The following is a 14,800-nucleotide window of genomic DNA, read 5'->3' as shown; positions in this document are numbered from 1 at the left end:
ACCGTCTATGCCTTAATGAAGATGGTAGAGGAATATTGCAAGGTGGAGGATGATGCCCTTCGCGTTAAAGCTGGTCAGAAAGTCATAGAAACGGCGGTACCTACCTTGGTACAACCGATAAGTGTTGTACCACCGGAAAAGAGCCCTGAGCCATGTAGTAGGCCGAAATGGGAAAGCCGCCAAGATCAACGCCGATCGAGGGAACAACATTCATGCCAATCGAGCGAGCAATATCAAATGGAAAGCAGGCGCCCTAGGCGATCCGACAAGAAGTATATTGAATTAACCGAGCCGATTAGCAAGATCCTTCCTAAAGTCCAGCATCTACTGTTCTTTAAATGGCCCGCCAAAATGATTGGACCCCCTTACACAAGACTGAGGAATCGGCAATGTGAATACCACAAGGGCCATGGACCTGAAACCGACAGATGCTACGCCTTGAAGGACCATCTTGAGGAGCTAGTGCAGGATGGCCGACTAGTTCAATACCTCCCTTACAAGGTCAACCCACCAAATATGGTGGCTTTGTGCCCAAACTCACCCCCATTAGGTGTAATTCATATGATATACAGTCTTCCGTTGTCAAACAGCATCTAAACAATTCAGTTACAACCATGCCCGTCTAAGCCATCCATACTAGCCAAACGGCCTAATTAACTTCGACGACGTAGATCTCGAGGGGGTGATCCTTCCTCACAACGATGACCTTGTCATCTAGTTACGAGTAAACAAATTCGTTGTTAAACGTGTTCTGATTGATCAAGGGAGCACATTGGAGATAATGTACTGCAAGACATTTCTTAAGCTCGAGTTCAAAGATTTGGACCTACTGCCAGCAGAATACCCCTTGTTCGGCTTCAATGCCAATCCTGAATACCCTCTAGACAAGGTCACAGTTGCAGTGCGTGCGAGCACTAGGAGACTTGACGTGGAGTTTCTGGTCGTTAAGCTACCATCACCGTACAACATAATCATGGGGAGAACCTAGCTGCACGCAATACAAGCCATATAAAGTACTTATCATCAGTTACTCCGCTTTCCAACGTAACATTGCCTTGAGCAAATTCGAGGCTCTCAGAAGTCGGCAAAAGAATGTTATCGTACTGCTTTAACAAAAAACCCAAGGGAGATTGAAGTAAACTCAATTGAAATTATAGACCGAGAAAGCCTTGAGGATGTTGGAAAACCCCCCACCGATAAAGCAACCAAGGATCTCGAATGGATTGGAATCACAGACAAACCAGATAAATTCTTCTTGATCGACACTTGTCTCACCGCCAATGAGTGCCAAGAGTTGGTCGCATTCCTACTCGGCAATATTGATGTGTTCGCCTGGACGCCTTATGAGATGTCGGGAGTGGACCCCAACGTGGCGCAACACCGTTTGAATGTAGACCCAAAAGCCAAACTTGTCATTCAGAAGAGTCGCCGATCAACAGCTGAGCATACTTCGACCGTTGTTACAGAAGTTGATAAGCTGTTAGAGGCCGGAGCAATCCGCGAAGTGAATTACCCTACATGGATGTCCAACATTGTTGTTGTAAAGAAGAAAAACGGATCCTGGTGAGTCTGCGTGGACTTCATGGACTTGAATAAGGCCTATCCCAAAAATTGTTTCCCTTTTTCTAGAATTGGAGCCATAATCTTACGAAGGGAGCGAGAATTGGGGAGAAAAGAAAAAGATCAAGAGAGACATAATCAAATTCTTAGAAAAGAGAGGATCAAGGTCTATTTGGACCGGAATATTTCTAAATCTATTTCACCACAATAACAATTAGGAGACTCACCACATTTATATCAAGGCGAAAGCTAACACTAAAAAATAATTTTAACCTTACTAAAATGTATATGAAGTAGAGTTGCTCATGGATTAATTTTTAATTGTTTGGTTTGCGATTTGGACTTCTTCCCATGTCTACGGTTTGGAAAAAATTGAATTCGCAATCGCCCATAATGCAGGTTGCAATTTGTGCGAATAGGATTCGTAGATGTGCAGACGGTTGTTGGAGTTTGTGAATTGAAGTTTTTCCTTTAAAAAAAAAATTTGACTTAATTTTTTTTCTATTTTAAAAATATTTTTTATTGCGGGAGATTCTCATTAAAACTGGATTATAAAAAATTAAATAAAAACTAATACAAAAAAAAAAAAAATCACATAACTAGATTTGTAAAAAATTGAAAAAATTTCAATTGAATAATAAGTATTTCAAATAAGGCAGTGTGTGATATTATTATAATGTTATAATGTTAGAGCCTATAGGTTTGATAATTAGATTAAAGTGAGTGACAGGAGAGAAGATTAGAGTTACACACTTACAAAACTTACGAAAAAATCTAATAGTTCAGATTTTAAAATAAAATAAAATAAATTGTATACAGATGCAAACAGGCGAGGGTAAAACCCGCGACCCGCAAAATAGAAAAATCCTAAACCGCATTTGATTCTAATAATCTTGCGAAACCGCCAAAACAAGTGCGGACAGTTCGGGTTAGGTGATTTTCATAGGTCAGATAATCCTATACTCAGGCCTCGCTTGGCAAGTGTCCGTTTTAATCAAAAAGTCAAAAAATTACTAAAAAAATCAAAAAACCAATAACCTATACCAAAAAGTCAAAGATTCTCTTTTCTCTCTATGTTTTGCACATCGTTTCGTAAAAAGTTAAAAAGTCATCCAAAACATATAGTTTTATTTTTACATCACATTTTAATCAAAAAATCAAAAAGTTACTAAAAAAGCCTGTTCCCAAACGAGACCTCAGTCCTAATATAAAAAGTCAAAGCTAAGCACTGAATAAGAAAATATGAGTACCTATATTTTATTGACACGTCAAACCCCTTCTATAGAATTTTCAAATATATATATATATATATATATATTATTAGAATAAAAAAATGTAGGACCCTTCAAAAATTGCAACCATAAAACCTATTTTGGCAACGAATAATCCTTTATAACTCGAAAAAAACTTGGTCCGAAATGGCTTGAATACCCAAAATGACGTCGTTTTGGGTATTCTTTTTTTTTTTTCATTTCCCTCTTATATCGCTAAAACAGAGGGATGAAAAGAGAGAAGAGAGAATAAGAGAAAGAGAGAGAAAAGAGAGGAAGATAGAAGAGAAAGGCACCCATCACCGGCACTGCCATCACCGGCACCGCCATCCTCTGTGTGTATATACAAATCTGTGTATACACATATTTGTATAGATCTGTGTACCCCTCTCTCTCTCTCTGTATCTCTCTCTTTCTCTTTGTTCTGAGTTATGGAAGAAGAAAAGAAAAAAAAAAAACAGAGCAAGACAGATACAGGAAGATGATGATGATGATGTGTTGATAATGATCATGATGACGTGTTGTTGTTGTTGTTGATAATGATGATGATGTGTTATCGTTGATGTTGATGCTCTCTTTTTCTCTCTCTCGGTGGGTGAGTTTGATTTTTGGGTTTGATCGGTCTGATTGGTTTTGATTTGTCTGATTGATTTTTTGGTTTTGATCGGTCTGATTGGTTTTGATTTGTCTGATTAATTTTTTGGTTTTGATTCTCTCTTTCCTCTCTTCTTTCTTCTTATTCTTTGTAGACTGTTGGTTGGTCGGAAGAAAAAAAAAATTTGATTTTGATTTCAGTTTGGTGATTGTGAATAGAGGGAGAGAAAGAGATAAATAGAGGAAAAGATGAACAATATTCATTGAATAGAAGAAGAAGAAGAAAAAGAGAAGAAACAGATAAGAAAAGAGAAAGAAAGAAAGAAAGAAATTGGGGGAAAAAAAAATTAAAACGATGTCGTTTTGGATTCGAGTCAGTCGGGCCAGTTGCCTTTTGAGCTACGTAGCAGCGCTGTTTAGCAACTAGGAAAAAGTTTTACTAACTCATTTGAATGGTATCACCCCTCTATGTTTTTTTACAAATTTAAAAAAAAAAAAGTTTAAAAAAAAAAACTAATAAATTATTTTATTTTATTTTTGGGCGAATTACATTAATAGTCTCTATAGTTTGGGGTTTATATTACTTTAGTCCTTGACTTTTTTGAACTTGAATTTTGAATCTTATTCCAAATAGGGACAATTGAATATATCATTGCTCAATTTCAATGGTAACAATTTGATAAAATATAAACTAATTTGATAAAAATAAATGTCAAAAAAATATTCTTAAATTTTTAAAAATTATTTCTACACACTAAAGATAAAATTATATAAAATTGATAAATCTTTTACACATTTATTTATTTATTTACCAAATTGATTTTTATTATGTGATTAGATGATGATCATGTAATGAATGATTGTTAGGCTTTTAATGTGTAATCAATATATTTAATATAAATGTTTTTAGTTTTGGTTTATGATTTAATTTAATGGATTGTTTTAACGATGATGCTACATATATCAATTAATGTACACACTAGTGTACCAACTAATGTTATACCATTATTATTGACCCCACCTATTATATAAATTACAAATATCCAAAATTTTTAAAATTATGTCACATCATCTGTTTATATACTAGTTAGTACATTAATTAGCACATATAGCATTATTCTTGTTTTAATAATGATATCCAAGTTGTTGTCATATTTGATCTTTGAAAAAATAGAAACTAATTTAATGAAAATAAAAACAACCATCCATTACATGATCATTATCCAAACACATAATAAAAATTAATTTGGTAAAAAAATTATTAATTTTACATAATTTTATCTTTAGTAGGTAAAAATAATTTTTAAAAATTAAAAAATAATTTGTTGACATTTATTTTTGTTAAATTAGTTTATATTTTATCAAATTGACAACTTTATCCTTAAAATTGAGCAATAGTATATTTAATTATCCTTATTTGAAACAAAATTCAAAATTTAGAATAAAATATATCACAATTAAAAAATGAAACACCAAAATAATGCAAATTCAAAACTATATGGACTTAGTATAATTTAGTCCTCGTTTGGTAAATATTTTGAGACTAAAAAAAATACAAAAGATAAAATAAGTTATATAAATTAATAAGACAAAATATAATATTTAAATCATAATTATTACATTTTTTTGTCATAAAAATAAAAAAAAAAAACTCAAACAAAAATCAAATGAAACTAAAAAAGTTAAGTTAAAAAATCCTTAACACAAAAAAAATTAACTATCATAGCTAATACCAAAAGAAACTTTACTTTTATTTTTTTCAACCATGCTGGAGACCTTTAGTGGGGGTCGCACCCCAGTGAAGTGACGAGCCCCTACTGGCTGAAACTTAAAAAAAAAAAAAAATAAAACAGATTTTTTTTATCCAATTACAGCGTGCCACTTCACTGGGGTCGACCCCTAGTGGGTCCGAAGCATTTTTCTATTTTTTTATCCTAATTTGAGCGTGTAAATGGAAACGGTTTGATTTTGTCAAATGTTGAGAGGGGGGTGGGTTTGTGGAAAAGTTGAAAAGTCTGCTTCCAAACCCTCTTTCTAGACTTGCTTCTTGTACGTGTCCTCCCCTTCTTCTTTCCCCATTATACGTGTCCTCCTCCTTCTTCCCCCATTTGTATCTTCCCAACTCTCTCTCTATCTCTCTAGATTTTCTCTTTCTTGATTGCCTATCTCTACCTGGGTCTGCGTTAACCCTCCAAGATTTTCTCCAGTTTTGGTGGGTTCTCTCAGGTACCTCCAAGATTTAATCTTTCTACTTGCTGATTCTTCATTTGATGATTCTCTTTCTGGGTTTTGAATATCTCAAATTGAATCCTTTTTATCTTGTGTATATTGGGTCACTTCAAATTTTCCATATTTTCTTCTTCTTGTAAGTGTCGTACGCTCAATTTGGTGTTCGATTTTCACTCAATTAATCAGATTATGTAGATATGTTTCCTATTATTTTTTCTTTTTCTTTTCTTGATTTATTTATAATTATGTGTATTTGATATTTCCATGAACTTGTCTTTGTACTGTAGTTTGGAGTTTCAGCTACCTTTTTTCTTCACACGGGTTTGATTTTTCTCCTTTATATGCTCATGTTTGGTTTCTGAGAAAAATCAGGAGAATTGAATAAAGAAAGAAAGAAAGAAAATTATGCATCTTGGGTTTTGCCTGGCTTTGACTTGAATTGTGTTTTGAGTGATTTTTTATAAATTATCCCCCAAACCCTATTCTTTTTCTACAATGGGCAAAAACAATGGAGCTCAGTACAGTAATTTTATTTTTATTTTTTAAAATTTTGTATTTGGGGTTGAGTTCATTTACTTTACATCACCATCTAGATTATTATTTCCCTCAATCTGAGGAATGTTAAGAAAACATTGTCAACTTTCAAGTTCTTTCTTGTATGTGCCTTTTCTGCTTTGGGTTTTGTTTTGGATCATTTTTTTCATCCCCTTTTATGTTGCTTCATCTTGATTATATTGGGTTTTCCAGTTTTGGTGTATTATGAGTAAATAGGAGGGAGAAAGTCAAAAGATAGCATATTGTAATCCTAAAGACTTCAAAGACTTCAAAAAGATTGTGTGAATCCTTTTCCAACAATAAAAAATAGACAAAGAAAGTCAAACATTGATTTCAGTGAATCAAATCTATTCATGATTCACCGATTCACCTACTATTCATAGCTATTTGCGATTCACAACTAGTTTTTATCGATTACCCACTGAATCGAATCGTACAATTCGAATTATGAATCATACGATTCTAATAACAGATGAAAACATATGTATCTCCTTTAGTCTTACTCATTTTTAACAAAATGCATTATTTGGTCCTTGTTTTTTTGTTGTTGTTGTTGTTGTTACTTTTGTATCACACAAAACCTCACAGTTTGATCTTCTCTGTTTGCTCAGGCACATAGCGAAGTCTGTGTATCAATTTTGGTTAACCTTTGCCTAATTCTAATATCAGTTTTTTCAAACAATTGTTCAACTTTTACATTTTTGGCCACTCGAAAATGTTCGGTCTTAAGGAATCTCCCTTGAACAAGAATGCTAAACAAAACTCAGTTAACCCTAAACACCCTGGCTATTCTAGCTCCAACCCTTTTGATTCTGATGATGAGTTAGATAACAAAACCACCCGTAAACCCACACAAAGAACTCCTCCTGAACCTTCGCTAGATACCCCAAAATCCAGGGCCAATTCTTTTGATGATAATGGAGGAGAAAGGACCTCTTCGTCTTCTTATGCACTTCCTTCAACAGCAAGAAATAGATACAAGAATAATTTCCATGATTCGGGAGGATTAGAGAATCAGAGTGTCCAAGAATTGGAAAATTATGCTGTATACAAAGCTGAGGAGACTACAAAAACAGTCAACAGTTGCCTGAAGATAGCGGAGGACATGAGAGAGGATGCTACCAAGACTTTGGTCGCCTTGCATCAGCAGGGGGAGCAAATCTCCAGGACTCACATGGTTGCGGCTGACATCGATCATGATCTTAGTAGGGTATGGCTCATGCACTTTTTCAATATTATTTTGTTGCCTAGTTTTGACGTTAATAGGTACAACTAGGAGCTAAGAAAAATATGAAGTTGCCATATAGCATAAGATGGAAGTCTTATGTTTCAAGATGGTATTTCAAGTTCCTAATTAGTATATGGAGATCTAAATTTTCTGAATTACTGGTTTGTTTTGGATACTATGAAGTGTTTTTAACAAAAAATTTAGAACTTGTGAGCTTGTCTATCAAAGTTTGATTTTATGTGGCTTCGACCTTGTTCCCATATTGGGAAAAGGAAAGCAGTTACTAATGACTAATGTATATACTGTGTTTAGTATGATTGTAACCAGGACAAACATTTACTTCAATTAATGCCTATGTTGAGAACTATTACCAGTGTTGTAAAATACTTGGTTAAAGTTTGGAATGACACTGTGCCATTACCCTTTGCTGCTAAATGAAATAAGCACTTTGTTGAGATTACCATTAACAACTTGGAAATATGAAATAAAAAATTGAAAAACAAAAGGGTGATCCACATGAAACATACAAAAGGAAAACACAACAGAGAGAGTAGGCACTTATTCTACCTAGCTGCAAACTGTATTAGATTGTCCTTTAGTCCATGAAGAATTGGATGATTATACAGTGTATGTTTGTTTTTTGACCTAGAAGGTATATTTTTAGCACCCGTTATGCTCAAGAATTGTTAAGGTGTTTGTGCTGGTTTAGTTTAATTCACCGGTTGTTATTGCTTAGAAGACACTTTGCATTGTTTTGATGTTTGAGTTCAGAGTGAGAAGCTGTTAGGAAGTCTCGGGGGTGTCTTCTCCAAGACATGGAAGCCAAAAAGGACTCCTCCAATAATGGGACCTGTGATCACAAGAGGTTTCTTCTCTTGCTTGTTCATTACTTTCTATGCTAGAAAATCAAGTCTTTTTGTTTGCCCACTTGTGGTCTGGAAGTTGGTGGGTGATTGGTTGCCGTTTGTGTTTGATTTATGTTTTGGTTTTTGCAGATGATCCAGGGCATAGAAAGGGTAACCACTTGGAGCAGCGGGAGAGATTGGGATTGGGCCCTACATCCAAGGGACAGTCAAATAAGCGGACACCACCTCCTGAACCCGCTAATGCATTGCAGAAAGTTGAGGTTTGTGTTTATTTATGATTATTGATTCAGCCAACAAAAAAAAAAAAAAGTTTATTTGAAATATGGACAGAGCAGGAAATGAAGTTTTTCCATGTGTTTTGGTTGATTTATGGAACTACATCAGTTTGTTTTGTGTATTCTAAATACCGAAACTAAATCACTTCAAGATGCTCAATAGATTGGATTGAAGTGGCCACTGAGCATTTTTACCGTAAAAAATGGGTTTAAATTGATGAACCCTGAGATGAACGCTGGAGAAAATAGACGTATGTTTCGCTAAAGGGTTTCAAGGAATGGTGCCAGCACCTTCTTCCTTCTGTTCGTACGTTATTCTAATCACTTTTTTTTTGTTGGTAAGCGTGCGCTTGATACAAAAAAAAAAAAGAAGAAAAAAAAAAAAAAAAAAAAAGAGAAGCAAAAAAAAAGAAGAAGAAAAGATATATATGGAGGCTCAACACACAACCCAAAACGGGCACACACAAAATAGCCAAGCACACCAACCAACAAAAAATCCACGCTCCAAAACCCTAACCTAAAAGAATGCCCCTCACAATCCCAATAGGGATAAGAGCAAATAAACTACACTGAACCCGAACCACCTCCACGCCTTTGGGTACACTCTTCTTGGAGTTAGTAGCCTTGCTTGATCTAAAGCCTGACTTCTTTGGTTGAATAGTGAGGTTGGAAATGACTCATTCCCACGCAATAATTAGGATGCAAAACTTCTCTTCCCTAATCAATGGTTTATGATGAATGGATCTAAAATTATTTAATTGTGGTATGCTGATTCCCAACAGGGGCAAAATCTATCATCAGTTGATTAAATGTATCAAAGTCTATCATTGATCAAATGTATAATCGCAACAGGAAGAGAAGGCAAAGCAAGATGATGGGCTTTCAGATCTAAGTAATCTATTGGGAGATTTGAAAGATATGGCTCTTGACATGGGATCTGAAATTGATAGGTTAGTTTCATATCTCTTTCCCTCTCTCGCTATATATATATATAGCCTTGTCTTGAACTTTGAATTTCGGCCATTTAGTTAGGTATAGTGATGCCCCAACTTTTGTTGTCAATTTAATTGTAAATGCGGTGATTGTTGCAGGCAAATTGGAGCTCTGAGTCACGTTGAGCAGGATGTGGATGTGGTAAATCAACGTGTGTTAGACGGCAATCGACGGGCACGTCGTTTGCTTGGGAAGTAGAAGCTGCATATGGATTTCGCACCTGATGTTGGACGTTGGCTTGCTGCCTCGCTTGCCTTCTTTCACTGCCATTTTTTCTTCATTCTTTGCTCAACTTGCATAGTCCATTTGTTCTTTTTCTTTTTAATTATTATTATTATTATTTTAATTTTTTAACTCTCTTCTTGTGATATTGTATTGTATACAGCTAAAAGTTTGAGATTAGATTTGTATTATGAATATAGATGCTAACTTGCATCCTTTAACGCTGTGTTTAGTTGTGAGATTTAGAAGTATTTTTTAAGAAAAAAGAAAAATGTGTGTGAAATTAGGTGAATTTAAGTATATTTTATTTACATTTCATTTAATTTTTTTCTTTACCATTCCAAATTCTTCCTTAAATCTTCCTGTCAAAGACAGCATAAATATATGGATTTACAAAAATGTGAAATTTTGCAAACTGCTCAATATTAGTAGGCAGATTTTTCTACTAATGGAATTTTCCAATAAAATACACGACAAATTAGATCCCTTTTCTCAAGTTTAGAGTTGCATTACAATTTTTTCTTTTTATTTGTAAATTGTTAAGTTAATCAATAGATTTTACTTGTGCCAACAATAAATTAGTGAAAATACTAATTTACCCTTGTGAAATACAATGACGTAGTATCTCTTCAATTACGTGAGAAAACCCACAATGCCTTCCCTTTCTCATGACTCCTATCACAGTTGTGTCTGCATCGTCACCCGATCTTTGTTATTGGATGCCAAATGCCTCAACACTTGCATCACCACCATTTCTTCACGTTGATATTTAACGGGTTTGATTTGAAAATTTCTGACATTAATTATTTATTTACAAGTGAGTATTAAACCAAGATTTGATGAGCGGATGACTTTTAGTGTGAACAAATCTTTTGTTTTCTAGGGGTTTGATTGGGGAAGTTTGGATTTGATTTGGTTGGTGAGGATGGTGGCTCTCTTTCCCTTGCAAATTCTGGTGATACGGGAGGTAGGTGCTGGGTGATGGTGGCTCATCAGAAAGAGGATGAGAGGTGATGGATTCATAATGATAGGGGTTGAAGGTGATGATTAGGAGGTGAGTGACATGGAATAGAAGTGAGAATGGTGGTGGCAGTTGGGTGATGATGGGTCATTAGTGGTGGCGGTTCAGTGACTAATTTTGAGAGAGGGCAAAGAGAGAAAGAAGAAGACGAAGAGGATAATTTTATTTTTTTAATTAAAGTAGTAATAAGGTTATTGTAATGTGATAACAACACTGATAATTTCATTTTTAATTACCAAAGCAATAAAATTTGGTGGGATATTAACTATTGAGCCAATAATATTTATTCAAAGTACCATCATTGAATAAATTTGGTTAGTTGAGCATATCGGACAGAAGGTGAGAGATATTAAGTAGATAGTGGTGGTCGAGAGAAGAGGTGGCGAAGGTGAAAGAGAACAAAAAATGGTGTCAAGGTTAAGGGGAAATTTTACAATACACATCTCTTGAAAGAGATGTATTCTATGCATTGTTAGTTATGTTATTTTTTTTTATAGTAATGGTTACTTTTTTTTCTTTAGTTATCACAATATTTTAATTATGACTCGTGAGATTTTTGATTATGTGTCGTGTGATATTGGTTATAATTTTATATTTTTTTTAGTTAGGACTCAAAAAGTATAGAATTATGCTATTTTTTTAGTTACAAAATGTATATAATAAACCAGATGTGTACCATAATCTTTCCTCAAAGTTAAGGTTTGAAAGTTAAAAGAAAGTGGAAGAATTTTTGAGATAATTGTGTAATAAATAAAATATTAAATTTGAAGGCTATGGCTTCTCTCCGGTCTTTCATCGAATTGGAGTGGTGTTGTTGGGCCTTGTGGGTCTAATTTTGAGTTCCGTTTCGATAATTCGAATTGTTTATACATTAAGATTCGTCAAATATATCATCTTTGTAAAAAATCAAGTCGATACGATAACGGCAACTATGTATTTAGATTAGTTTTACATGAAAAAAAAAAATAGACGGTAAAAAAATAAATAATTCATATAAAATTGATTCGGATACGTAGTTTCTGTTATCAAATCAATTGATATTTTACAAAAAAAAAAAAATTAACATACTTAACGAATTTTAAAATATAAATAATTTAAATTATCAAAATAAAACTCAAAATTAAAGGAAAATGTTTGAGGGTCACAATTTTTGTGGCCACAGTGGCTCAAAACTGTCAAAACGACGTCGTTTTGGGTGCAAAACATGTCAAAACGACGTCGTTTTGATAGTTTTGAGCCATTGTGGCCACAAAAATTGTGGCCCTCTAGCATTGTTGAAAATTAAATCTATTAAATCGGAGTGAACAGTCTAGTCCAGTCCAATTCAATTATGGAAGGAGACCGTCCCATCCCAAATTTTAAAATTATTTAATGTGTTGATTAGTACATTTATTGTTTAGGAAATTTTTGATAAGTGCAAATATGAGTATTTTTCTTTTAACTTGGGGACCTGAGTGTTTGGTGTAGAGCTGTAATCATGATTTTATACTCATATTTGAGTGTTGTGTTTGGATATAATTTTTAAAAATTAATTTTACATTTACGTTTGAAAACTCTTTCTTGAATATAGGTGCCAGACAAAGTATTTGAATGTTGAATTTCGAAATTTGGTCTACGGGTTGTCTGTCCGGATATCCTCTCAAACAATTTTTGAATTTTTGAATGTACCCAATCATCCTCCAAAACATCATTTCGGACGTTCGGTTGATTGTAACAGTGATTTTTTTTTTTCTAGCTATTATGTGAAAAAAAATTAAATAAAATTTTTCAATAGTAATTTTTTAAAATTGAATTTTAAAAAGAATTTAGTTATGAGTTTTTTTAAGTTGTGAATTTGGTTATGAGTTATAAGTTTTTAAATTAAAATTTTAAAATCCTTTTTAAAATTCATAATCAAACAACTTTTTTTATTATTTTAAAACTCATTTAAAAAATTCAACACTCAATTCAAAATTCAATTCAAAACTCTTTTCAAAATTCATAACCAACAAATTTTCTTTTTTCAAATCATAATTTCAAAACTCACAAATACAAAATACTAATCCTATTTGTTACCCAAAAAGCAACCTAAGATGGGGTGAATTAGGTTTTTACAAATTAAAATTAATGGCAAATTACATATACCTCCCTTGAGGTTTGGCTAAATTACAGATACCCCTCTGAGATTTCGAAAATTACATCCCGCCCCCTGAGATTTGTATTTTCATTACAATTTGCCCCTAAAGGTTTAAATTTCATAACAAATTACCCCATAATTTGTTATGCAAATATAGCATTCGGAGGGAAATTTGTAATTTCTCAAACCTTAGGGGTGTTTGTAATTTAGCCAAATCTCGAGGGGTATATGTAATTTTCCCTAAAATTAATAATACCCCAATAAAATTAACTACTAGTACAACAAATTATTAACAAGCACAATGATGAACTTAGCAGTAAATGATCAAGCAAAATAACAATGAAGTATAACTAATATACAGGGTAAATCAAATGATTAACACGTGAATATTAAATAGCTATAGCAGTAGTAGGAAAATAAAGAGATTAGGGAAGATGAGACAAACAGATTTATAGTAGTTCGGTTTCAACCAAGCCTACATCCACTCCTCAAGTTTCACTTGAAATTTTTCACTATCTTCAAGCTTCACAGGGGTGCTAGTAACCTCATAAACATGGAGTAATCTTCCATAGATTTTACACAGACTTCACATGTCCAAACCCTTGCAAATCTTAGGTGATTCACAATCACTCTCAAGATCTCAAGAACATAGTGTTTGCAACACTTTTACAAGATGAAATGACATTTTTGCTTTCAAAGAAAGCTTACAATAAATATTTCTCTCAGATAAATATACAAAATGAAGCTCTGATTTTTCTGTAAACCTCACACAGGAAAGATAGGCTTAAAACTATATATCTCAGTGTATAATTTCTGAAAGATGATGTAAACAAAAATTGAAGAACACTCCTCAAAGAATTTTTCAGAGAATAGATGTGAGTGATTATAAATCAAAGAATATTTTTTGATTTTTTTTGTAACTTGTTTACATTAGAGGCTTTGGTATATATAATGAAACTTATAGCCGTTTATAGCCGTTGTATTCATTTGAATTTATAGTTGTTGTTCCCATCATTACAAATTTAAATATCTTCCACTTGAACCTTTTGAACCTTTTGGCCTGCTGCTGTGCTGGGCTGGGCTGTTTAAACTTTTGTTTTGGGCTGTTTGAACTCTTGATTTAATCAAATATTAAATACATTCTAAAAATATTTAGGAGAAAGGTTTAGGTTAGAAATAATGAGACAAAATAAATTTTGATTATATATATTTTTTAAATAAATTAAAATATAATTAAATAAATCATCAAAATAAATTTTAAATTTTATTTTTCTCTTTCAAATAAATTAAAATATAATTAAATAAACTCTTTCAAATAAATTAAAATATAATTAAATAAATTATCAAAATAAGTAAGTGTAACACTATTCACATATCATAATTCTAAAACTCAAACAAACGCTGCTCTGATTTTTGTAAGAGCTCTGATTCGTAGCTCGAATTTGGCCCGAATTCGGAGAAGAGGAAGAAGAGAAGAAGAAGAAGGAAGAAGAAGAAGAAGAGAAGAAGGAGAAGAAAAACTGGACTGGAGGGGCTATCAAAATCTGAGGTGGAGGCGGAGGTGGAGGCGGAGGCGAGACTGAGCGACGAGCGATGAGCTGCGACGCCAACGAGCTGTGTTCAACGACGCTGACGAGCTGTGTCCGACGAGCTCTGTTTCTCTCTCGTCTCTGCTCTGCTCTCTCTCGCTTGTATTCAACGAAGAAGAAGAAGAAAAGAAATAAAGAAAACGAAGAGAAAGAAAACGGAGAAAAAGAAAAAGAAAAAAAAAAAAAAAAGGCAAAAGCCAAAATTGAGCCACGAATTTTGAGCTTTCAGTTATTTTTCCTTTTTGTAAAGAACTCTCTCTCTCTGTGAGTAATGATTCATC

At 33.5% G+C, this 14,800-nt stretch overlaps 1 protein-coding gene across 2 annotated transcripts; it reads left to right on the top strand.

Annotated features, from left to right (window-relative positions):
- Window positions 1-5,370: 5,370 nt before the first annotated feature.
- Window positions 5,371-10,014, top strand: LOC114285618 (SNAP25 homologous protein SNAP33). 2 transcript variants are annotated; one of them, XM_028228675.2, is made up of 6 exons: window positions 5,371-5,637; window positions 6,821-7,419; window positions 8,209-8,302; window positions 8,433-8,563; window positions 9,431-9,528; window positions 9,670-10,014. In XM_028228675.2, exons 2-6 carry the CDS (start codon window positions 6,925-6,927, stop codon window positions 9,767-9,769), a joined length of 918 nt encoding a protein of 305 aa, XP_028084476.2. In that variant the 5' UTR covers window positions 5,371-5,637; window positions 6,821-6,924; the 3' UTR covers window positions 9,770-10,014. The 2 variants fall into 2 exon arrangements, with proteins under 2 accessions (XP_028084476.2, XP_028084475.2); XM_028228674.2 differs by having other exon boundaries at window positions 5,375-5,651.
- Window positions 10,015-14,800: the final 4,786 nt, after the last annotated feature.

The sequence above is a fragment of the Camellia sinensis genome, chromosome 4, assembly GCF_055761805.1.
Source record: "Camellia sinensis isolate YWXY chromosome 4, ASM5576180v1, whole genome shotgun sequence".
Lineage (NCBI taxonomy): Eukaryota > Viridiplantae > Streptophyta > Magnoliopsida > Ericales > Theaceae > Camellia > Camellia sinensis.
Note: the sequence above shows the minus strand (reverse complement) of the source record. Positions and strands in the feature narration are given on the sequence as shown.